The 25,836-nt window shown below is 36.7% G+C and overlaps 1 protein-coding gene across 2 annotated transcripts in view; it reads right to left on the reverse strand.

Moving 5' to 3' along the window:
* The window catches only part of garz (Sec7 domain-containing protein garz), a 146,625-nt gene that overhangs the window by 12,594 nt on the left and 108,195 nt on the right, over window positions 1-25,836 (reverse strand). Inside the window, exons 17-20 of one of the 2 annotated variants that reach the window (XM_089089636.1) lie at window positions 24,302-24,510; window positions 17,406-18,260; window positions 16,311-16,735; window positions 4,640-6,183 (exon numbers count right to left, since the gene is read on the reverse strand). In XM_089089636.1, coding sequence (XP_088945762.1) covers window positions 4,640-6,183; window positions 16,311-16,735; window positions 17,406-18,260; window positions 24,302-24,510 — 3,033 coding nt within the window. The remainder of the gene's footprint in view (window positions 1-4,639; window positions 6,184-16,310; window positions 16,736-17,405; window positions 18,261-24,301; window positions 24,511-25,836) is intronic. The other variant, XM_089089637.1, reaches the window with a different exon arrangement.

Genomic DNA, 25,836 nt, shown 5'->3' on the forward strand with positions numbered 1-25,836 from the left:
GTTTTCGCGTGTGTGTGTAAGTTTTTGTGTGTGTGTGTGTGTGTAAGTTTGTGTGTGTGTGTGTGAGTTTTTGTGTGTGTGTGTGTAAGTTTTTGTGTGTGTGTAAGTTTTTTTGTGCATGTAAGTTTTTGTGTCCATGTAAGTTTTTGAGTGTGGGTGTAAGTTTTGTGTGTTTGTGTAAGTTTTTTTTGTTTGTGTGTGTGTGTAAGTTTTTATTTGTGTGTAAGTTTTCGTGTGTGTGTATTATTTTTTGTGTGTGTGAGTTTAAGTTTTTGTGCGTGTGTGTTAGTTTTTTTGTGTGTGTGTGTGTGTATGTTTTTGTGTGCATGTTAGTTTTTTCATTTGGGTGTTTGTTTTTGTGTGTGTGTTTGTAAGTTTTTGTGTGTGTGAGCTTTTTGTGGGTGTAAGTTTTTGTGTGTGTGTGTGTGTAAGTTTGTGTGTGTGTGTGTAAGTTTTTGTGTGTGTACGTTTTTTGTGTGTGTGTGTGTAAGTTTGTGTGTGTGTGTGTGTAAGTTTTTGTGTGTGTAAGTTTTGGCGTGTGTGTGTAATTCTTCATGTGTGTGTGTAAGTTTTGTGTGTGTGTATAAGTTTTTGTGTGTGTAAGTTTTTGTGTACATGTAAGTTTTTGTGTGCATGTCATTTTAAGATCCGTAAAAAAGTAAAAAAAAATACCATGTTAAAAAATTCAAGAAAGTATTTACGAAATGGGGAGGGGACTCTTTGAGGTTGGAAAATGGGTTTAGGAATGAAATTATGAAAGGAACTTGTTCAGAAAAGATATAATAAAGCCATAAAAAGTATTTTAAAAAATGGAGAGGGGACTCTTTGGGGGGGGGCGGGGAAGTCTTTGGGGATCCGGGGGCCCTTGAGCACCGATTGGTCCCTTGGGAGCCCGGGGGGGGGACCTTTGAGGACCGGGGAAGGGCCTTTGGGGGCCCGGGAAGGGCCTTTGGGGGTCTGGGGGGCCCTTGAGTGCCGCTTGGTCCGTTGGGAGCCCTGGGAGCCCGGTGAGGGCCTTTGGGGCCAGGGGGTGGGCTTTTGGGAGCCTGGGGGACCTTTGGGGACCGGGGGAGGGCCTTTGGGGGCTCGGGTATGGCCTTTTTGGGGTCTGGGGGCCCTTTGGGTGCCTGGGGGACCTTTGGGGACTGGTGGAGGGCCTTTGGGGGTCTGGTGGACCTTGGGAGCCCGGTGGGACCTTTGAGGACCGGAGAGGGCCTTTGGGGGCTCGGGAAGGGCCTCTGGGGGTCTGGGTGGCCCTTGAGTGCCGATTGGTCCTTTGGGAGCCCTGGGAGCCCGGTGAGGGCCTTTGGGGGTCTGGGAGACCTTTGGGGACTGGGAGAGTGCCTTTGGGGACTGGTGGAGGGCCTTTGGGGGTCTGGTGGACCTTGGGCGCCCGGGGGGACCTTTGGGGGTCTGGGAGACCTTTGTGGACTGGGAGAGTGCCTTTGGGGACTGGTGGAGGGCCTTTGGGGGCTGGTGGAGGGCCTTTGGGGGTCCGGGGGACCTTTGCGGACCGGGGGAGGGCCTATGGGGTCCGGGAGGGGCCTTTTGGGGTCGGGGGGTGGGCCTTTGGGGTCCGGGAGGGGCCCTTTGGGGTCCGGTGGGCCAGTTGGGAGCCTGGGGGGCATTTGGGGACAGGATGATGGCCTTTGGGGGTCCGGGGGTCCTTTGGAAGCCCAGAGAACCTTTGAGGACCGGGGGCTTCCTTCGGGGTTGGGGGATCGGAACCCTTTGGGGTTGGGGTAGAGCAATCGGGGCCCTTTTGGGTTGGGGTAGAGCAATCGGGGCCCTTTGGGTTGGGGTAGAGCAATCGGGGCCCTTTGGGGTTGGGGTCGAGCAATCGGGGCCCTTTGGGTTGGGGTAGAGCAATCGGGGGCCCTTTGGGTTGGGGTAGAGGACCTCACAACACTGTTCAATTGAAACTTGTGTATTATAACGACCACACTCAAAACCTCCTCCAAAATCTCTTCAAAAATCATATTTTATAATGTCTCTAAGTGTTTCGCCGAAATAATTCCATAAAATAGCTAAAACGGTTTCGCCAAAATTACCCCCCCAACGGAATTTCAGCATGTTCCTTTTGTTTGGCATCTCTGCGCTAATGCATTTCAAATTATTTGGAAACCTTTTCGCGCGCTAAGATCAATACGTCTGCTCGGAAACGATTCTCTTGTTAGAACTCCAAATTAATTCCCCTTTCGTGAATCAATTCTCTATAGAACAACAAATTAATTCCCCTTTCGTGTCAATCAATCAATCATGACATCATGTATGATCTAACTATTTCTCGGTGACATTTCTCTTTGGAAATGCAAGGACATTAATTAACTTGACGTCATCTGTCAGACATTAATTAACTGTTTCCGGGAACCTCATAACATCTGGCTCGAATAACAATAACAAATACTATTTCTGGATCATAACATTTGCATCGAGCGTGCACTTACAACAACAACAACAACATTGACCCCATTAACCACGTATTCTCTCTAATGACTCTGTTCAAAACAACAACAACATTGACCTTGGCATTTTGCCTCGGAAACAATAATAAATACTATTTCCGAATCATAACATTCGCTGAGGGCGTGCCAAAAACACACCTGAAAAAGAGGTAATTGACTCTGTCCTCATTAAACTATGTAAAAAAGTTGTAGTTTGCAGCAGGGGTGAGGGATCGGAGTTATAGGGTCATCTCTACTGCAGACATCATTTGGTTAACTCTACAGGGTCCACTGAGCAGGTATGTACATGATTCCAAAAGTTATATATTGGGAGGTTCAATTTCTTTTGGAAGAATTAAATAATTTAAAAAATAAACGAAAAAAACAAATCTTAAGCCTTTAATATTCAACCATTAAACAAAATAAATTAGCGTAATAGACAGTAAATCCTATTAGTTAAAACTCAACATGGAGAATCCGTAAACAAATTTTGTACTTTCATTTTAATCAACAGAACAAACGGTAAAACAATTTTTTTTTACGAAGTTCGTTTAAAATGTAAAGTAAAACTGCCCCAAATATAAAATGTTGTCTGCAATGCCTGTGGTAATGACATGCCTGTTACAAAATGCCTGTGGTAATGGCATCCTACACCAACTCAAAGCTTACCTGGATATAGCGGTGTTACTCTTAATAAGTAATATTTGGAAGCAAGTTTCAACCAAGCAGTCATCATCTAGTGGTTAGATCTGGATTTAAATGTAAGGAAGACCTTTAATTAAGGGAAGCTCATCTTGTTGTGTTCTTTTCTTGCTTTCTGCTTCGTCAGATTTACCATTCCCTTTATACCCCCCCCCCCTACCCCTAAAGACTAGAATTCCGTTTGAATTTTACTGATCACGATTCACAGTTCCAACAGTGCATTTTTTTTGTCATAACTTCGAAAATAACAATAACAACAACAACAACAACAAAAATTTGATAGTCATAGTTATAGTAAAAGCCAACACAATTAAATGTGGACGTACTATACCCTCAAGCCCTCTCATAGGTTAGTGCCAAATGCGCTTTACTGAATATGATACGTGTTTCAAATAGTATCTTTTTTATTTGTCAAAACACCAACACTTAAAAAAAAAATACTTTGAATAGTTTCTTTTATGATTCCTAATTTAATTTACTATTTTGAAATCACACTTTTTTTCGTCAGAACTTTTTCTTTTGATTCTATTTCATTCAAAGGTACAAAAACTGATGCTTGGATAAAAAAAAATTCCTAACAAATGGTGGTTATCTATAAAGCAATCTTATGTATAGCTTGTTGAAGAAATTTATAGAACTGACAAATCATTAAATGATTAACCAATTGATTTATACATTTGAGTGGATTATATTTAATAAGAAAAACAGTATTGCTGAAAATTTACTGTAAATCAGACCAACAAAACTAGATCAAAATGCTGTAAAATAAAAAGCAGTTCCTGCGAGTTAGAATTTTTAGTTCTTCAATATCATAGTTATAAAAAAGAAACTGTTTAAGACATATTTTGTTTTCAGTCAAGCGCAAATGACACTCTAGCCTTTAGAGGGTTTATGGTGGTTTTCTTGTTTGTGGTAATTTCTTTTCGTTTAAAGTTTAACTTTATTATTTATTTCAATTTGTTCTTGTTTTCACATTGGTTTAAAATCTAAAGTAACATCATTAATATCTCAAGTTTGACTTATTACAAGGCTTTATATCTCATCGATTCAGGCTATAAATTTTTTTGGAATAATATTTGATTACAGCAATCTCCATTTGTTTTTTACATGGTAATTTAGGAATATCCATGAAACTTATAAGGTTTTAGTTGTTTCTTCTTTTTTTTTGAGAATATGAGAGAAAGAGAAAGATAGAGAGAGAAGGGGGGAAGAGAGATAGAGAGAGAAAGGGGGAGAGGAGAGATAGAGAGAGAAAGGGGGGAAGAGAGATAGAGAGAGAGAGAGAGATATAGAGATATAGAGAGAGCGAGAGAGAGAGAGAGAGAGAGAGAGAGAGAGAGAGAGAGAGAGAGAGAGAGAGAGAGAGAGAGAGAGAGAGAGAGAGAAAGAGAAAGAGAGACGGAGGGAGGGAGAAAGAGAGGGACAGAGAGAAGAAAAGGGAAGGAGAAATGGGGATAGGGAGATATTTAACATAATTAGAAGGCAATACTTACGGGATTTAATAATACCATTTGGTCCCGAGGAATCACCATTACTGAAGGAACACTTTCACGCACCAAAGGGTCTGTAACTTGGGATAAATCCGAAGCACTTGGAATGAGTGATAACTTCCCTTGGTTAAGTTCATCAACAACAGGTGAGACAGGTTGTTCCGCACACGACGATACAGAAGTACTTGAGGCAAACATCGAGCTGTCTGTGATAAACAGTTCACGTTGAACGGGAAGAATCCGTATAGGACTTGCTCCCTGGAAATAATCAGAAAGCGAAAAAGGGCTTTGACTTCGTAAGACATCTTCTGGAATTGCCTGTTGATTAGTTTCTAAAGGAGAAAAAGCAGTGCTTTCTAGTGTGATACAGGAAGGGCCACTAAGTACGCTGCTTTGATTTGATTCTTGGACACATGACTCTGTAAGGTCGGACACGTGAGCTTCAAGAGAAATCGACTTGACTGCATGCTGAGAAGGACGAGCAGAAGGATGCTTCGACCTCGTCAGTTCTTCTTTCAAGCCTGGCAGAAAAGTTTCAATTTTGTCCCAGGTAACATTTGAAAATTGATCACCATTTCGTTTGAAAATCTCCGCAGTTTCCATGACTAAAAGCATATTTTTCATTGATTCTGGAATAGCATCAGCAAGTAAATCACTCTCGGTTTTGGAATATTTCTCCATGGATTCAAGAATCATTAGCCAAAGGGCAGTAAACGTTGGTAGAACAATTAGCAGCTGTAGATGTTGGAGAAAAACTTTAGAAAGCAATGCAGAGGCGCGCATTCTTGTTTCATCTATCCCAACATATTTATGTCCCTTATTATCGAGTAGTTGTTCTAAAAGAGGGAAAAGAACACAATTGAAACAGGATTCCCACTGATTAGCCTTCAGTTCTTCTATCATCAGGAGTGCTCTTTGTAGATACGTAATTGCTTTAGTTCTTACATCCTTAGAGCTATCACAACAGAGCCGAGCAAAGCCTTGAAGAACGGGACATAAACCCTTTTCCCAGATTTCGTCATCAACTTTGCCTACTTTGCATATCTGTTCATAAAGACAGTACAAAAAGTCAATAATTCGGAGAGGCACTAATTGACTGTTCTTTAAAAAATCTTCGTCGTCACTTTCATCAGGTTCGTAGCCGCTACTACGCGACCTTCCGAGGCGAGGTTTCTTCATTTCCATTTTCTTCTTTGTCGTGGTTTTTGCAATATAGGCTTCCACAAATACACGGCAACACTGTACTAAATAACGATAATTAACGTAATTGACACATCCCGATTCTCGTATGATCCATTCCAACACATCAATAGACTTAATGTAGGTACTAGGTTCGCAGCGGAATAATTCTCTTGCAACTTCTAAACTATACTGATTTACTTGATGTAAAGGGATTCGGAGGGATTCTATTTCACCCTCTTTGCCAACTACCATCCAGCCTCCTGTTTGACATCTTGGAGATGTTGACAAATCCGGTGTCGATGTCCCGTGCTGAAGAGATGGTCTTTTTTGCTCTAACGAATACAGCTCCGAGTCAGAGGTATAACCTAAAATCAAAAGAAGCAAAAAAGTACATCCAAGTGCAAAAGACAGTATAGCATTATCGTGTTATAATACATTTTAGAATCGATCTATACGTGAATAAAAACACTTTTTTGGATGCCATAGATGATATCCATTTTATTACCAAACAAATGCACTTCCTCCTTATCTATAATTTGCTTTTACCCTTTTCCAAAACTTTCTAAATACGTGGATTTCAGCCCCTTTCAGTTCTGCTAATTACATTGAAATTCCATCTGAATATTTCGTATTGCATGGCTAAGACAGGCCTAGCTAAATTCATTAAAAATTCAATGCTTCGGTAGTCAAGTATGACTCATTTTATTACCTGGATGTTGGGAGAGTTGAATACCAAAGGTACAATTTAATGTTTTCCCCAACGAGTAGCGATATGCTTCTTGATTGGCTAGTCTCCTCTCTTTTTCAAAGTTTTCTTAATATTGATTTATAGAAATTTTGAGTTTGTTCAGCTTTTGTCCAGCTTGTAGTATGGCAATTAAAAGTAAGTTTTCTTTCCTATTATGCGAGTAATTTCTTAACCCAAGACAGGTTGGAAAAGTTTGTCAGAGTGGATTACTTCAGCTTCGGTTGAAGATATTTCTTTGAGGAAGGGATTATATCAGAGTATTAGTTTTTTTATGTTAATAAATAACCGAGTCAAACTCAAAACGAGGAGAAACTAACATAAGTTGGGCTCAAAACCCCTATCCCTTCCCAAGGCCAAAACATAATTTGCATTTTATTGAAAAAGAATAAATGATTTTACTTTTATAATTTTAATAAATAAAATAATACTAAGATTTCGATTACTAAATATCAGTATACGTATATTAAAGGGACAATGCACATTCATTTGTATTTTTTTCAGTAAATCGCAAATTATGTTCTGGCCTTGGGAAGGCATAGAGGTTTTGAGCCCAACTTATGTTAATTTCTGCTCGTTTTGAGTTTGACTCGGTTATTTATTGTAATTTCTGTTCGTTTTGGGTTTCATTAATTTATCGATGCTGATTTGTGGTAGTTTCACGCTTGATAGATAATTTGATTTTATTTTTGTTCATTTTATGTTTAATGGAGTTCTTTACTTTTCTTTGAAAAAATTATTTTGTGGAAAAGTTTTTTTAATTAATTTCTGTTCATTTTATATTGACATAGTCTATTCAGAGAAAAAGAAAATAATACTTTAAACCTTTTTGTTTTTTTTTTAAGAATTTAAAGTTTGGCCTGCTATTTGTATGCTGGAAAAAAATTTTCAGAAATTTTTAACAACACACACCCTTCTTAAAAATCTGGATGAAAATAGAAGTGTTTAATTTAGTTTCAAACCTCGTCTAGTTGACCTGAAATAGATAACATGATACGATTCGCAAAAAGATCTGTTTACTTTCTTTGATAGCTTGGATACACTTACGCTATTTTGATTTGGTTAAATATTAAGAACAGAAGCAGCCCCAAAAGTTTGAACATAAAATCCTCAGTTGTTCTTGGGATACTGCTGAGATGCCTTATTGGGAATTAGCACTAACACAGTGCATTTTGATTTAATCTTATGGAAACATTTAGATTTCAAACATAAAGTCAAATGGGAGGGTGGGCGTGGGAGGGGGATTGTTTTTCCTCCCATCACTTTTGACTATTAAAAAGGGTATCAGTCCTTTCTATTTTCAATCGAATAAGCCTTTTCGAATTCCCTATGACCACTCTTTCAATACGAAGTCCCCAGGTCTAAACAACAACAACAACAAAAAAATAATACATTGTACCCAAATCGATATATGCTATCATTAAATTAAAAAAACAAGTTTTTTAAACTGAAAGTAAGGAGCGACATTAAAACTTAAAACGAACAGAAATTATTCCGTATATGAAGGGGGCTGTCCCCTCCTCAACGTCTCGCTCTTTACGCTAGTTTTTTATTGTTTTAAAAAATAAAGTTGTGAGACAGAGTCAAACTTTACCTTAAAGAGCGAGGCGTTGAGGAAGGGACAGTCCCTTTCATATACGGAATAATTTCTGTTCGTTTACTGTCGCTCCTTACTGTCAGTTTAAAAAACTTCTTTTTTTTTATTTAATTTTTGAACGTTTTTGAATAAATACAGGTTTTGATCTTGGCTCACCGTACATGAATAATTAAAACAAAATTTTCATATTAATCTGCTTTTATTTAGTTAAATGGCTTTCTCGAAACTTGTTTAATTTTATTTACGAACGTTTTTATTAATAATAAATATATGTAACTTACGAATTAACTTACGTAACGAACTTCTATATTCATATATTTTTAATACGTTTATTATGGGTTTCGCCCCCTAGTCAATACCTTGCTCTTTAGGCGAAAGTTTGAATTTTGTTCCAATTCTTTAAAAATAACCGCTTAATCACAAAGGCCGTTAATTAGAATAAATAGCTCTTATGAAAGTACTAAAAAATCTTTGGCTTAAAGAGCAAGGCACTGACTACGGGGTGAACCCAATCATATATGTAATATTTTCTGTTCGTTTAAAGTTTCGATGTTGCTGCTATTGCAGTTGAAATACTTGTTTTTTTATATTAAATTTCTTATCTTTTTTTAAATAATGCTGGGAAGTCCGGCGTCCCCTTCATAGCAATTTCCCTTTCCCGATGAAAACTTTCTTCATGGAAAGATCCTCCCACATAAAAATTTCCCTACCAGGAAAAATCTCCCCTGAAAACGTCTGTATACTTCCAAATAACCAATACTATATCTTAACATTGGGTAAAGTTCATAACTTTCAGCCCTCCCCCGGGAACTTCGGGGGATTAAGTCATCCTAAAAGACATACTTATAATATTTTCGAACATGCTGAACAAAATGGCTATTTCAAAATTTTGATCAGATGACTTTGGGGAAAAAATGAGCGTGGGAGGGGGCCTAGTTTCACTCCATTTTTTTGGTCACTTAAAAAGCGCACTAAAACTTTTAATTTCCTTCCCAATGAGCCCTACTACAATATTCTAGGGCAACGGGTTCGATATGATCACCCCTGGAAAACAAACAAACAAATAAACACGCACCCGTGATCTTTCGTCTGGCAAAAAATGCAAAATTCCCCATTTTTGTAGATGGGAGCTTGAAACCTCTACAGTAGGGTTCTCTGATACGCAGAATATGATGGTGTGATTTTCATTAAGGTTCTATGACTTTTAGGGGGTGTTTCCCCCGTTTTTCGAAAATCAGGCAAATTTTCTCAGGCGACTAACTTTTGATGGGTAGGATTAAACTTGATGAAACTCATATATTTGAAATCAGCATTAAAATCTAATTCTTTTGACGTATCTATTTGTATCAAAATACCATTTTCTAGAGTTTAGGTTACCTTTGAGCCGGGTCACTACTTACTTACAGTTCGTTACCACGAACTGTTTGAAAATGTAAAGCCTTCCAATCACTTTCGACTATTAAAAATTGCACTAAACCTTTCGAATTTCAATCGAATGAGCCCTTTTTGAGTTTCTACGAGGACGCTTTATATAAAAACCTTATATGCCCCACAGAACATAAATTACAACTCTCACCCTAAGGGTTGTGAGGGTGGTTGTCATCCTCTAAGACCTAATTTCCAGAACTTTCAACTACGTTAAACAAAATGGCTATCTCAAAATTTTGATTGGATGTGTCTGGGAAAATGGTGGGCTTGAGAGGGGTGTTGGTCTTTCTCCGATCATTTTCAACTATTAAAAAAGGCACTGGCCCTTTCAATTTTCAATAACCTGGGGCATTTTTAAGTTTCTACGACAGCGCTTTCAAGAAAAACTTTATATATCTCCAGGGGATAAAGTGAATACATTGCCACATGGGCTGGGGGGCGGGGGTTGTAGATTTTAAAGACCAGAAGTAGATAACATTCTGCTCGGCTTAAAAATAGGTCACCTGAACATTTTTTTGGAACTGGTAAGGGGGACTGGTGGGTGCGAGGGGGGGGGCTAGTTGCCCTCCAATCACTTTCGACTATTAAAAAGGGCACTAGCCACTCCAATTTGCAATCGAATGAGCCCTTTTTGAACTTTCTACGACAACTCCTTTGATACGAAGTGCCCGGGTATGGAGAAAAAAAAATTTTCTTTACTTATTTCTTTCTTTTCGTTCTTTTCTAATTTACAATTAGAAATTGTTTTTTACTTAGGCAGCGCTAGCGCGCTGCGTATGATCTATCTGATTATAGATATCGACATAAAATGTACTATATTGAGGGAACTAATATCTCGGGTGCAGATGTGAAATTTTACTTAGCAGGGTAGTTAGCCCTGTGTGACGTGTAAGAAAGTAGATATAGTATTCAAGTCTTTCGATCAGTTTACTTTCGCGTTTCTCTCATTGTATTTATGTTTTCGCACTTTACGTTACGCACTTCGGAGAGATGTTTTGAGGCAAATTATACCAATGTTCACTGCTTATTATATCGATATTTAAATATATAGTAGTATTTATTATTTGGTATAGCCATATTCCCTGAAAACCCAGGGTATCAGTTTAATATTATTTTGTAAATAATATTTATGTCTTACCTTGCTACAACAGAAACAAGGTCAAGATCTCTCACATAACTAGAGGAATAGGTTAGGTGCTTATATGTTTATACTTGAGTAATTTTAATTAGGTACTTGTTTAAGTTAGGTATTAACGCGAGCAAAATTACTGCAGTGAACCATAGAAAGGCTTTTTTGGACCCTTGGTTGTTCGGACATCTAGTAAGGATTATCCAACAGAGTTCACCAGTAAGTGACACACCATTTTTAGCAGATGGCAAGATGGCAAGTTCAAACCCCGTGGATTCATTTGCATCTCAAGCACTGGTGCAAATATTCCCAAAATGGTCACAAAGTTAGGGTCATTCATCCGAACCTCGGAATAAAAAATTATTTTTTGGCCATGGGATATCTGAATAAGAATAAGGATATTTGGAAAAAAGTAGGTAAAGAAATAGCACATCTATTTTAAATACGGTCAGATCACTATGTTTCTATGGAGATAAACACCAATACGCGTCAGCTTGGGTTAGAATAGAAATTACAAAGAAAGATGGCACTCTAATCTTCGGGGAATGCGAAGCCACCGTGTCTAAAAAAAAATGAAACACATGATATTCTAGTACGAAAAGCAAATAACTATGTATTCCGTGGTTTCCCTTGTCATCTTGTGTCAGAAATTGATAGGTTTTACACTTCGTGTTGCCAAGATGAGGCAAGAATACTGAGGCAAAGAAATCAAGTTCGAGAGATCGAGAAGAACCAACTTCAGAATTTAGGAATAAGGCGTCTAGTGTGCCACACCTGGTTGAAACAAGTTTAGAGTGCGTGCTTTCCTCAAAAATTCGAGAGCAAAGAGTTCAGTATGAGAAAATAAATGCAAGAGTTAAGGTTCCGCTCAGTGACAATTAATTATTTCATCAGCAAAAGCGAAGAAAACTGAAAGAGAGAATTGATATTTGAAACAACAATTCAATTGATGCATAATTCATGCTATGAGGCTTCAATATGAGAAACCAAATGTCGGAATGCAATTCCCAAATGAAGAGGATTTGTTTGCTTTAACTGAAAAATTAAGAAAAAGTAGAAGAGAAAAAGAGTTTGAAAGGTGTTCAGTTCCTATTCCAAGATTACTTGTTTATTCCTACTAAGAAAGTAACAAAAGGCTAGAAAAAAAAATTCAATCTACAGTGATGGACAGCAATATTTTAAGACTCAATTTTTATTAGCCTGCGATTGCGAGCTTAGGGGGAAGAGGTCTTCACTCTATAGAATAACCGGGAGATAGAATCGGAAAATTCGAACCAGGTATTAGAGAACCTGGGTTGTACTTGTGGAATTGAGTATGTAGTCGGGAAGAATGCGTCTGGGAAGGGGTTGTAGGTCTCTCCTATCAACTTTCAGAAACGCTTGCCTCTAAAACGTGGGGGAAGTCTCTTCTGGAGGTCCTCGGTTGGTACTCATATGTGTGCCTTACAAGACCCAGAAGATGCTACTTTGTGTTTCCTTGAGATCTACCCCATATCTTTGTGCACTATCATGGGCACAATTTAAACTATGCCAAAGGGGAAGTTTTGTTTTTATTCAGATTTTGATCCATTTATCTAAATAAATGTCACAGAAGACATCCAAAAGATATCAGATAATGAATGTCCTTTCTCCTTTCGTGTAAAATTATTTTTCCCCTTTTCCATTACTCTGTTAATTGCATTGCATTTCCATCTGATATTTTGTATTGCATGTCATTGCATGGCCGAGTCAGACCAAGCTAAATTCAACAAAAAATCAGCAGTTCGGTACAGTGAAGGATGACTCATTTTATTCCCCGGATGTTGGATGAATAGAATGTCAAAGCTACTATTCAATGTTTCCCTTAATGAGTAGCGTTATTTTTCCTTGATTGGCGGGTCTTTCTCTCTCAGTTACAGTTTTCTGAATACTTATTGACAGAACAGTTGAGGTAGTCAACTTTTTTCTTGAATGTGGTCCGACAATTAAAGTGAATTTTCTTTCTTATTACGCGAGGGATTATTTCTTAACCCGAGACAGGTTGGGAAAGTTTGTCAAAGCTGACTGATTCAGCTTAGGTCGAAGATATTTCCCGGGGAAATGGAGAATATCAAAGTATTAGTTTTCAAAGTAAAAAAAATTTTAGGCGAGTTCTCATTATCGTATTAAGCGGAGCTTCCCTCACTGGGGCCATAACAGCCTCGTATGATAATATTGGAGGCAGCTACTACATATATTGTGGCTTCTACAAAGGCTAAGGATATAAAGAAAATTTTTCAGAAAATGTAGAACGGGAAAATGAACTAAAATGAAACACACTGTGCACATAAAGGTTCTCAAAAGGACGTATCAGCAATGTCTCAGAAGCTGTTTAGAAAATTAAATTGAAATTTCCAGGGCATGTTGAGGGGTATGTTGAATAAAACCAAAAGTTACTATTTGTATACTGCTACTAATGCTAAAACTACTGCTACAACTATCGCTACTACTGAAGCTAAGGATATTAAGGTGAAACTTTTAGAAAATATTGAACTAAATCAAAACGCACTATGAGCATGTACATGGTAAAAGATGTGTGCCAGTAATATCTCAAGAATGGTTTAGAGCACCAAGTTGAACAATTCAGTGTGTGTTGAGGCTGATATTGAACTAGCCAAAAGACAATATTTGAAAACCACTACTACCAGTACTGCTAAAAGTGAGGTTAATAGTATTGAGATAAAACCTCCAGGGAATGTTTAGAAGGAGTTTAAACTAAATCAATACACACTGTACGTATGCAGGTTGTCAAAAGTGCATATAAGAAATATCTTAGGAACGGTTTAGAGCATTAAGTTTAAACTTTCAAAGCATGATGAGGGGGGTGTTGAATTAACCAAAAGGCAATATGTACATGTTACCACTATTGTGACTACTCCTTCTACTGAGACTAAGGGTATTAAGGTGAAACTTTCAGGGAACATTTAAGGAGATGTAGAACCAAATAAAAACTATGCTAATGGCATGCTGGTTTCCAAAAGAATGTATGAACAATTTCTCAGGAACAGATTAGAGCATTCAGTTTAAACTTCCAGGGAGGGTTGAGAGGGAGGTTAGACTAACCAAAAGGCCCTCTGTGTATGCTGCTGCTACTACTACTACTACTACTACTCCTATGACTACTATTACCGATGCTAAGGGTATGAATATCAAACTTTCATTGAGCGTTCATTTGGACATTGAAATAAAAATTAACACACTCTGTACATGCAGGGTGTCAAAAGGGCAGGTCAGCAATATCTCAGGAGAAGCCTAGGGCTTTAAGTTGAAACTCTCAGGACATCTCAAGGGGATGTTTAACTAACCGAAAGTCACTATGTGCATACTACTATTTTTACTACTATAACTGGTACTACTACTATTACTACAGCTACTGCTACTAAAACTACTACTATTAATATTACGACTACTATACGACAACTGCTAGTAGTGCTACTAAAGTTAAGGGTATTATGGCGAAACTTACACAAAATATTGAGGAGGATGTTAAACTAAATCGAAACACACTATGTAGACACAGGCTATTAAAAGCGTGTAATAGCTATATCCCTGGAACCTTTAACAGTATTAAGTTGAAATTTTCAGTGCATTTTGAGGGGGGATGTTGAACCAACCGAAAGGTAGTATAAGCATACTATTACTACTACTATTCCTACTGCTACCATCAATACTGCAACTTGGGTTAAGTGTATTAAGGAGAAATTTTCAGAGAAAGTTTAGGGGGATGTTGAATTAAACTGAGACACGCTATATTTCTACAGTCTGTCAAGAGGACATACCAGCTGTATCTCAAGAACAGCCTAGAGTATAAGGCTGCAACTTTCAGGGCATGTTGAGGAGTATGTGGAAATAATAAAAATATACAATGTGCATACTTCTAACGTATTAGTAGTAATACCACTGCTACTGCTATTAGAACTACTATTACTAAGCTAATGATATTAATGTGGAACTTTTAGGGACTTGTGAGAGGACGTTGGGCTAATTCAAAATACAATATGAACATGCAGGTTATCAAAAGGATGTACCAGCAATATCTCGGAAAAAGAATAAAGTATTAAATTGAAACTATCATGGATTGAGCAGGGGATGTTAAACTATACCAAAAAGCCACAATGTGAATACTATAACTGCTACTACTACCAATACTACTACTATTATTACTAATACTACTCCCAACGCTCCTACTATTACTTCTGCTACTATGACTACTACTACTGTTAATGTAAAGGGTATCAGTAAAACTTACATGGAATAGTGAGGGTGGTGTGGAACTGAATCAAAACCCACTATGTCAATGTATGTTATCAAAGAGGTGAATTAGAAATATCCCAGCAACGCCTTAGGGTATTAAGCTGAATATTCCCGGGCTGCCAATATTACTACCACAATTTCTACTACTTCGACTATTACTCCTGGTACTCTTACTTTCAATATTAAACTAAATCAAAATATTTTAAGTGCATCCAGGTTGTCAAAATGGACCAGGTCAAGGTATCCAGGCGGGATATCTTGGGACTGGGATAAGGTATTAAGTAAAAACTGTTCGGGAAAGTTTATGTTGCTTCAAAACAAAATCAAGAGGCACTTTGAGCAGACTGGTTGTCAATAAGACGTCCTAGCAATATCTCAAGAACGAATGAGGGTATAAAGTTGAAATTTTCAGGCCTATTACGATAAATACTTCTGTTCCGTCTGCTAAACTAAATTAAAAGAGCACAAGTACATCCAGGTGGTCAAAATAGCAGAGATACAGTGCCTTAGCAACAGAATATGGTATTAAGTTTAATTTTATAGAGAAAGTTGAGGCGAAAACTAAATCAATATTTACTATGAGTATCCAGATTTTCAAAAGGGCGCAAATTACTAAAAATTGCGAAAAATGTTGTCCAACATATAAATGGTAAGCCAAAATCCGGATTCTTATAGAGAAAAAGATTTAAAATATTCCTTTCTCAGCCAATGAAAAAAGCGATGTCAATTAAAAATGAACAGAAATTAAGTTAAAAAAAAAATTTCCACGAAAGAAGTTTTTCAAAGAAACATGAAGAATTATATTAAACCAAACATGAGCAGAAATAAAGTCAAATAATTTTTCCATCAGAAATAAAGTCCATAAAGTTCAGAAATAAAGAAATAAAGTCAATCCATATCCATTTGTTTTTTTTTCAGTAATCTTGGTTATGATGGTGATTTTTCTCTTTTTTTTTGAAATTATGGGAAACAAAAACACTGCTCGAAATAACGATCATTTTCAGTAAAGTGCAATGTTTCAGCTCGTTTTGAGTTTGACTCAGTTATTTATTGCAATTTCTGCTCGTTTTCGATTTAATTAATTTATTGATGGTGATTTATGATTGTTTTTCGCTTGAAAAATTATTTCACTTTATTCCTGCTCATCTTTACTTTAATTCAGTTCTTGACTTTTCTTTGAAAAACTTCTTTTGAGGAAAAGATTTTTAAAATTAATAAACTGAAAAAGAGCCCCAAGCACAATTCGAACTGAAATTCTAAACACAAAAAGACAGATATTTAATTTCCAATTAGCAGTAAGAAATAAGAAATATTCGATTACCTTTGTCCGACTCTTGGCCAGTTTCATGATTTCTTAGTTCATCATTCTGGTTTTGAAAGCTGCCAGGAGGTTTTATTATTTTTGGTAGACTAGCACCAGCACCAGCACATTCCAGAAGAGTAAACAATAACACCCAGTCTCCGCCCTCCTTAATAAAAGAAGCGCCTGTTTTCAAAAGTTCATATAATCCCCAAACGACTGGTTTCGACACTCTTTCCAAGGATGTCACTTTCATCTGAAGTAAAACGCCCAGAGAGTGCAGGACAGCAGAGGTTAGCTCTTCTTTCGAAATCAAGCAAATAGCAAGACGAAGTAAGACATTAACTGATCTATCTAAGAGGTAATACTGATTGTTGGCAGAAGCATCCAAAATCAGAGAGTGTAAATGATCTTTTGCAACTGGAAGTATCAGAGATGCACGTTCTCTAAAAGAAATAAAATAAGACAAGCATATCAAAAAGTATTCTATGTATACTTAGGTAAAAGCTCATTTGTTTAGAATCTGGCTCGACTTAAACAGAGTCAACACACTAGCATTGCGTTAAGCTCCTTGTATTATCTACTTTTTTCTTCATACGAAAGAGAAAGATAGAAAGAGAGAGAGAGAAAGAAGGAGAGAGAGAGAGAGAGAGAGAGAAAGAAAGAAAGAGAGTGAGAGCGAGAGAGAGAGAGAGAAAGAGAGTGAGACCGAGAGAGAGAGAGAGAAAGAAAGAGAGAGAGAGAGAGAGAGAGAGAGAGAAAGCCAAGACAAGCATATCAAAAAGTATTCTATGTATACTTAGGTAAAAGCTCATTTGTTTAGAATCTGGCTCGACTTAAACAGAGTCAAAACACTAGCATTGCGTTAAGCTCCTTGTATTATCTACTTTTTTCTTCATACGAAAGAGAAAGAGAGAGATAGAAAGAGAGAGAGAAAGAAAGAAAGAAAGAGAGAGAGAGAGAGAGAGAGAGAGAGAGAGAGAGAGGGAGGGAGGGAGAGGGAGAGAGAGAAAGAAAGAGTGAGAGAGAGAGAGAGAGTGAGAGGCAGAGAGAGAGAGAGAGAGAGAGAGAGAGAGACAGAGAGAGAGAGAAAGAGAGAGAGAGACGGAAAATTACCCGTTTTGAATGATTATCTTGCTTAAGAGTCCCATGAAGAAGACGGTCACACTTTTCGAATATTCAGTCACTTCTGTCCCTCCTGGCAATGGAGATTTTTCTACAATAGCTTTTACAAACTCAATAAGTGCTTCAGCTCTCATAAACTTTGATTCACTGAGCAGTTCTTCAATTCCACATTCTTGAACACAGCCTCTGGCTGTGTCTAGCTCTTCAGGAGACAAATGGTAATCACTCGATGAAATAATATTGAAAAGAGAGTAAATAAACCCCGTGTCAGGTCTCCGGGGTTCTCGAGACTTTATTTCAATTGACACAGTGCCTTCAGTAATATCATCAATTTCTAAGAGTTTATTTGGCAATAAGTTAGCATTATAAAGCCCTAGAAGACAAATACACAGGTTTTTCCATGCATCTCGTATTGCATTGCAATACCGTCGTATAAGAAGGAAATAAGTTCTTAGAGCCATTTGTCCCTTAATATCCCTTCCAAATATGCAAGTAACATATTGGTGATCATAGTCAGATATGAGAGGTACAAATTTGCTCAAAGTATTTAAATAAGAATCTACTGTATCAGTCATATTGTAATGGAAACCGATCATGACACATTTCTTGAATCCATGTAAGATCCTTTGCAAAGCTTTAGGATCTGTTAAAGGCTTCCAAAGCATGCATAAAGTTTGAACTATTGGACCCTTTGCGAGTATCTGAAAAAGCTCGTGATCAAGCATTCCGTTGGAGGCATGGAGATAATTTCCTTCAGAGGTGGCACTTCTACCTAATAAGACTTTCCACAGATAGTTTTCTCTGACAATTCCACTCTGTTCAGCTGGCATTACGATTTCTTCGCTCCTGAAATGAAAATCGAACATATTCGAATTACTAGCACCATGGAAGCAATATCGCAAAATTATTGGAGATCAAGTTCTAACCAGTCTTAATAAAATCACGTTTAACAAACAGTGGGTGGAGGAGGAGCACGCATATCTGTGTTTGTCTCAGGAGATTTGGTGCTGCGATTGGTTTGTCAGTAGCATTAGTAGTAGTCAGTTCAGAACCCATTCTATGAAATAGAAAACGATTTTTTTTTGTATAAAATTGAATATTGAAAAATGTGTCAATAATTTTTCAGGTATTGGCCGTATCTACAAGCATGGGACTTTTTTTTAAAGCTTGTCACAGCGTTAAAACTTCTAAAGTTAGCGACCTCCTTTATCCCCCGGTTTGAAGCTTCTAATTTTGCCACCTCCCAGAAATTCCCCAGCGATCTTGGGTTTTATTTTGCAATCTACTCCCAGCCGAGCCTGGGACGTTCTTTTTTCTCTAGAGCGGAGGAAAAAAAAAGGACACATTAGTGCTTCCAATGCAAAAATGTGACTTTCCTTGTTGTTCAAGCCAAGGGACTGTAAGTTTTCTCCATAGGTTTCTGGCCAAAGTAATTCCGATGCTTTACTTTTTGTTTCGACCTGGCACAATTTTAAGGAGTTTTAGGTTGTTTTTTTTTGTTACTATGGGCCGTGGTTCGTCTTTACTAGGTTGCAGCTACCGATTCAACTACGATCTCTTCCACTTGCAGAGTGTTGCTAGGGTTGTCCTTGAAATTCATAATCTTGCTTCTATGTAAACACGAACTCAGTCCAAACTGTGGAGTTTCATCGACTCGGTACAAAACAAGCTAAGTCTTGATTCGGAGTATGAACAAGTTTGTTTGAACAGCGAAGTCTTGAATCGGAACAAGAACAAGTTTAGTCTTGTTTTTTATTTGAAAAGGGAAGTCCTGACACCGATCCAAAGCAACATAAGTCAACACTAGGTGCAGAAGCAACTGCAAGTCCTGATTTGGAGTAAAAATCAAGTCCAAGCTGCAAGTTTTTGATGACGCTGAGCAAAGCCCGAATTAGACCTAACCTCTCACTTGGTGGTGAAACGAGCCAAAAATTTAAGCCCAATATGCAAAATTACAGTAATGCGATGTAAAAGCGAGCGAGGTATCGACGGACTGTAAAAACAACCCAAGTCAAAGTTGTGGACTAACTCTGTGTAAAGACGTTATCAGTCCTGACTTAATGGCAAAACAATTTAAGTACATTAGGCGGACAGAACAGGTGCAGAAACGAGCTAAGCCCTAAACTCGATAGAAAACGAGCTAAGGACAAACGTTGCCAAACATAAAACGTTGCAAAACAAAGAACTTCAGAATTTTGGTGACTTGGTGTAAATACGGACTAGATTCTGATTACGAGTTAGATCCTGATTCACAGCAAAAATTATTAATATCCTTATTCAGTTCAAAACCAGCTAAGTCCTGGCTCGGTACAAAACAATCTAAGTACGAGCGAAGAAATTTCAGTGAGAAGGTGCGGAAACGAGTTAAATAATGGTTTAGGACAAATATTAGCCAAGTCCAAGATGCAGACTGACTCCTTTTTAATACAAGCTCAGTCAAATATGACGTAGATAATTTCGGAGACCATACTGTCTTTCCATTACGATAAATAAAAGTTCAATTAGGGATAAAAATCCTTTTAATAGACAGTGATTTTCACAAACAGTGATAAAATTTCACAAAAAAAATACTAGATATTTCGGTCACATATACAGTGACCGTCATCAGTAGTAAATCTACTGATGACGGTCACTGCATATGTGACCGAAATATCTAGTATTTTTTGTGAAACTTTACCACTGTTTGGGAAAATCACTGTTTATTAAAAGGATTTTATCCCTATTTGAACTTTTATTTATCGATAGGCTCAGTCTTGACTGGGGCAGAAACGAGAATTCCTATATTCATTGATTCAGTGACAAATTATAATAACGAGCTGTCTTGAACCACAAAAGGACGAGCTAAGTCCTGACTCGTTGAAAAACAAGCTAAGTTCAGACTCGGTGAAAAGGTGCATTGAGTACTATTATTATTACATATCTTTTGTAATTTGTCAGGTTTACTAAAATTATTTGTTAGCTGTTGCTATTTCTTACAAAGTACATCCAGAAATTTTTTTTTATGGCGCGAGTTGTTTCCAGAAAACATTTTATCCTTCAGTTTGACTAGCGTTCACCATTATGGCAAACTTATTATTTTCTTTATTCAGCGTCATCCGAATCACCGAAATTTACTTCAGGTATGTCTATTCCAAGACAAATTTTCTTTTCTGACTTCCCAGCTTCCATTCTCCAAATTCAATATTCGACATAGTCTTCTTTTTTCTTCCCAGCTCCATTATTTGATCACTGCATTATTTCATTTGCAATTTGATGTTAGAAGCTACATTCTCAATTTTTCTGATACATTACTGTTTATTTGGTTATATAAATATAGAAAAATCTACAAATTACCATTTTACCTTAAAAGGCTGCGAGTAAGTCAAATTTCATACAAAGAGTAAGAAACAAAGCTAAATCAGAAAAAAGGTCCGAAATTTGAAGAAAAGTCATTTTTTGTTAGCTACTTGAAATAGACCAATAATCTATATTTCTGGTCCGGAAGGGTGTGCAAGATTGTTTTTCTGACTTTTCTTCAACTTTCATTACCAGGAATGGTTGCCTTTTTCTTCTTTCTTCCTGCTTGAAGTACACAAGCACAAAGCAAAAGCACAATACTTGAAATCAACCACAAATCTGCATTTCTAATCAAGAAAGTTGTACAAGACTTCTTTTTGGCTTTTCCTCGGCCTTCTTTACCAGGATTGATTACCTTCTACTTCTTTTTTTTCTTTTCGTTATTTCTAACTGATGTACTTTCAATATTATTTTAGATCGTTTTTGAAATTGGCAAGAAAGCTTACTGAAGAAGCCTCTATGGGAAACTGGAACTTCTAGGGAAGGTGTAAAAACGGAAGCTTTAATTAGATTAAGATGGAGGGGGAATGTCTGTAGCTATGTTAGCCTCAGGCGGTTTGGTGCTGCAGTGAGTTGCCGGGAGCATTAGTATAAATAAGAGGCTTAATGCTGAAATTACTATGAGGTTAGAAAACTAGACTGTAACGCTGTAACACTGTAACTGTAACACTGTAGGCTGTAACACGGTTGAAAGACAAACCTGAATTGCTCCTGATAACAAACAAACTAAATCAAATAGCTCATGATGTCATTGCAAGCTACAAGGCGTAACTAGAGAGAGAAAATAAAGAAAGCACGAGAGGAGCATTAGAAACAACTATCAGAATAGGAGAGGCATAAGAATGAAGAAGAAGAGAAGATGTTGGTTGATAAAAAAGTTAAACCAAAAGAGCTCAAAGCAAATCTTCTTGATAAAAAGATTAACGGTCATGACAAACGAAAAGTTGCGAGAGGAGCTAGTAGAGAAGGTCAAAAGAAGACTCCATAAGACCATTAAGCATAAAAACTTCGCTGGAACAAGCGTAGCTAACGCTATGCTTAGAGGCTGCCTCAAAATAACTTGAAGAGGAGCGAGCAAAAGGCAAAGAAATGGTAGCTTTGCAAAAGGACCTTGACAAGAAAAAATTCCAACTCATGCGTACAATGTCAAAGAAACCAAAGAATGAGTAGGCTACAGGACTTTTGCAGACATTACTAACGATCGTTTTCGTAATGTGACTCGAACTTGCTCCTTTTTGGGTGTGTGGGTTTTTTTTGAATTTTGCAAGTAAATGAAGAAAAAAAAATACCATAAAATTGAGTGGATGAAGCAAGCAACTTTTTTTTGAATTTTGGATAAGTACCTTCTACGGAGCTAAGCTAGAAGCTATGTAATTAATAATTCTGCTTTCTGTTAAGCAGAAAGCAGCTCATTCATTTTATTTTTTTTGTCTACCATGTAACTTTTTTTAGTCATATTTTTCAACCATTCAGATTTTCCAAGTCAGATTTTTTTTTTTTTTTCAAATGTCTTTGGTGGCAGCCCTGGCCTTATTATCCAATGTCCAAAATTTTCATAAATTTCTGCAACGAACATCAAGATTTCTAGTTTTAAGCCTGAGCTCACCCCTAGCTATTAAAAACACTGGCCATACTTTAATGCTTCTTTTCCATTTACGTCCCGTCATGTAAATAAATATCAACAATCCTCGAGACAGTATTAATGCATAAATTCACGCCACATAGAATTGTTTTTTATCTGGAGAGAACACTGAATTAAGAATAACCCCTCTAAATAGGTCAACAATCCTTTAAACGGAGTTAACACATGATTTCACGTCACATAGAGGTCTTTTCCTTATGAGAGCCTATTCTAGGAAGCTGCCCAGAATTCTGATAATTTTTTTTCTTACCACATTCACAAGCTAGGATTCTACAATCAATTTTTTTATTTCAACAAAACGAATATTCTTGGTGTTTTATGAATTACACCATCTATATGTCATGGATATATTTTCGTTAATGAGGTGCTAATCAACTAAGATTTGTACCTGCATATTGATACCACACGTTCTCTTTGATAGAATGCGGGACACTATCTTTACGAGTCAGGTTACCAAGTCTTTAAAAGAAGACTCAATAGTATACATTTTCTTAATTAAGTCAATTACTTTCCACTAGCTTTACTGAAATAAAATTCCTTCAGTGGCTTAATATTTAGAAGTTTTCCTTTTGTATATTTACTTTATTTAGTATACGCCCAACATAACAGCTTTAAAATTGAGCTTTTAAAACCTCAAATAACAGTAAATATTCTGTTACCTCTTCAATAACCTAAGGGAGATTCAGAGTCTCTGGCGCATATTTGAAAATAATGATGAAAATCTTGATATTGAAATACCAATCTCCCTCCTTTCTTTTTTTGTATAATTTCGATTTGAAATCTTTGCCATTTTTGTCGCAATAATATGAAAAGGCAATAAACGCACTCCGGGTCGAAGGCAGTGAATCAGGCGATTGGTACCTGAGTAACACATACCATTGGTCAGCATGCAAAAGTTTTTTCTCTTGTTTTTAGATGTTATTTCCGAACTTGTCATCGCGCATCATGTTTTCTCAAAATCCCAGAGGTAACTTCCAGAAAAGCAAGAAAGCTTTTATTCCAAATAGGTAAGCATGTCTCAATCTTCTAAAACTAGAGTTTATATTGGTTTTCCGGAAATAAAATTGTCTTTTTTCCTTGAAGCATAAAGACCATCTCGAAAACTCTTATTTGATTTTTCGGTTTTCTTTTGTAGACTTACACTTTTAAAAATTGAATTTTTTTATTCCTTCATTTCTGTTTTATTATAACCTTTATTATTCATTTCTATTTTTCAGTTGTTCGGCAGCCTCATTAAATCGTTCTCAGAAGTAAAAACATAAACTTTATGGATACAGAGATGTGTAGTAAGAAATGATCGGTATATTTGTTACTTTGTCATTTCATGCTTATAAAACTTTATCCTGAAGTTATTTAGCTTCATAGCAAAATTAGACGGCAAACGTGAACCAGAATATGTAACTTTGCACCCAGTGAGACATACCAATGGCTTTTTATCGGCCATTTTGACTCGTAGCCAACAATTACTATGGCACTTTACGTGGCATAGGCACGTAAGACTAGGTTTTCTGTTGTTATACAATGTATATTGCCAAACTAGGCAAAATAAGTTGGTGTGTTTAATAGGTAAAACAATGCACGTTGAGGTCCTCTAACGTCCTGCCCTGGTTTATCCTGGTTGGATAGGACATTGAATATTTCAAATAATATACGGAACTAAACAAAAGAGAAGAAAAATCGCACCCTCTGATCTGGCCCTTCAAAAGAAAAAAAGAAAAATGGAATAAAACAATAGCATTTAGATGTAAACAACGGAATGAAAAAAGGGATTAGTAGACTCTTTTGAGATTGAAGGTTAATCCTATTCAAAATAAGAACAAATAACATTATTTCTCGAGTTCTAATTTTTGAATTTGTTTCATAAGGAATGGAAAAACTAGTTGACAAAGAAAAGCGATAATCTACTCACCTAATTGCATTGTAAATAGCAGTAAGCATTTCTTGGTCAAAGTTTTCACCACTATTGACACCTCTTAAATTTCGTATGAAATCAGTCTCCGTCATGGGCACATTCTGTTTCTTAGCATTTGTATTATGTTGATCTGTGTTGAGCATGATAACTGCGTAGGCTAGAGTAAACGCTGCACCGCTGCTCGCGAATGGCTCCCCAGTAGACTTCTGTAGCATGAGGTGAATGCAAATTATTGTCCAATTTTCAAGCATAAATTAACTTGTCTTTTAAAATTTCAAACTTGAGCCTTTATTTTGAAATACAGAAAATATACAGAAAATATACAGAATACTTTACTTCCAAAATTAATGAAAGAAGGAACCCATATACGACTAAGCTCCTTAGAACTTTTTCGCCTTATTAAATTCAAAAGAAACCCACAAAAGTTGTCTGCAAAAACATTTTGGACTAAGTCTAACTTTATTCTTGTTTATAGTTTTATCAAAGTAATTTCATTATTTGTAAAATTTCGAGGATTGGATTTTATTATCAGATGTGTCCTTCACAGGCATCCCTTTTGAATTCTGCTTGAAAAGAGCAAACACAGGCAACAAACAACTAAAGAATAGCCAAGCTCAATACCAGCTTATGAGCCCTTTTTACGGTGTTGTTATGCCTCATGGTACAAGCCTTTGCCTCTCAAGCTCATTTGCCGTTAGAAGCATGTATATTTCACATAATTTCTTTGAATAATAATCACGCCCTAACTTGATAACACAGTGGAATTATTACGAGATAGAACTAATTAACAATAGCAACTTATGCAAGAAATGAAAAAGATAGCAGCATAGCAAAAGACTGAGAATGAAGATAGAAAAGTTAAAAAGAAGAAATAAATAGAAAACATTGAATAAATAGGAATAACAAGGAAAAAATAGAGCGAAGAAGAAACTCGTCAAAAAAGGTAAATAGCAGAATGACGTATATTTTTTTCATCCAAGACACATTTTAAACCTCAAATCTTTCACTGATTGATCATGTTGATGAATAGATTTTAACCTACATAATTATCCACAAGAGAAAATGGATGCAAAAGGGTATAAGAATTGGTATTTAAGAAGAGTGAATAATAATCACGCCCTAACTTGATAACACAGTGGAATTATTACGAGATAGAACTAATTAACAATAGCAACTTATGCAAGAAATGAAAAAGATAGCAGCGTAGCAAAAGACTGAGAATGAAGATAGAAAAGTTAAAAAGAAGAAATAAATAGAAAACATTGAATAAATAGGAATAACAAGGAAAAAATAGAGCGAAGAAGAAACTCGTCAAAAAAGGTAAATAGCAGAATGACGTATATTTTTTTCATCCAAGACACATTTTAAACCTCAAATCTTTCACTGATTGATCATGTTGATGAATAGATTTTAACCTACATAATTATCCACAAGAGAAAATGGATGCAAAAGGGTATAAGAATTGGTATTTAAGAAGAGTATTTAAGAAGGTATTTAAGAAGGTATATAAGAAGGGTATAAGAATTGGTATT

Source organism: Artemia sp. Qi Xiang Cuo, chromosome 5 (genome assembly GCF_049724085.1).
Source record: "Artemia sp. Qi Xiang Cuo chromosome 5, ASM4972408v1, whole genome shotgun sequence".
NCBI classification, from domain to species: Eukaryota; Metazoa; Arthropoda; class Branchiopoda; order Anostraca; family Artemiidae; genus Artemia; species Artemia sp. Qi Xiang Cuo.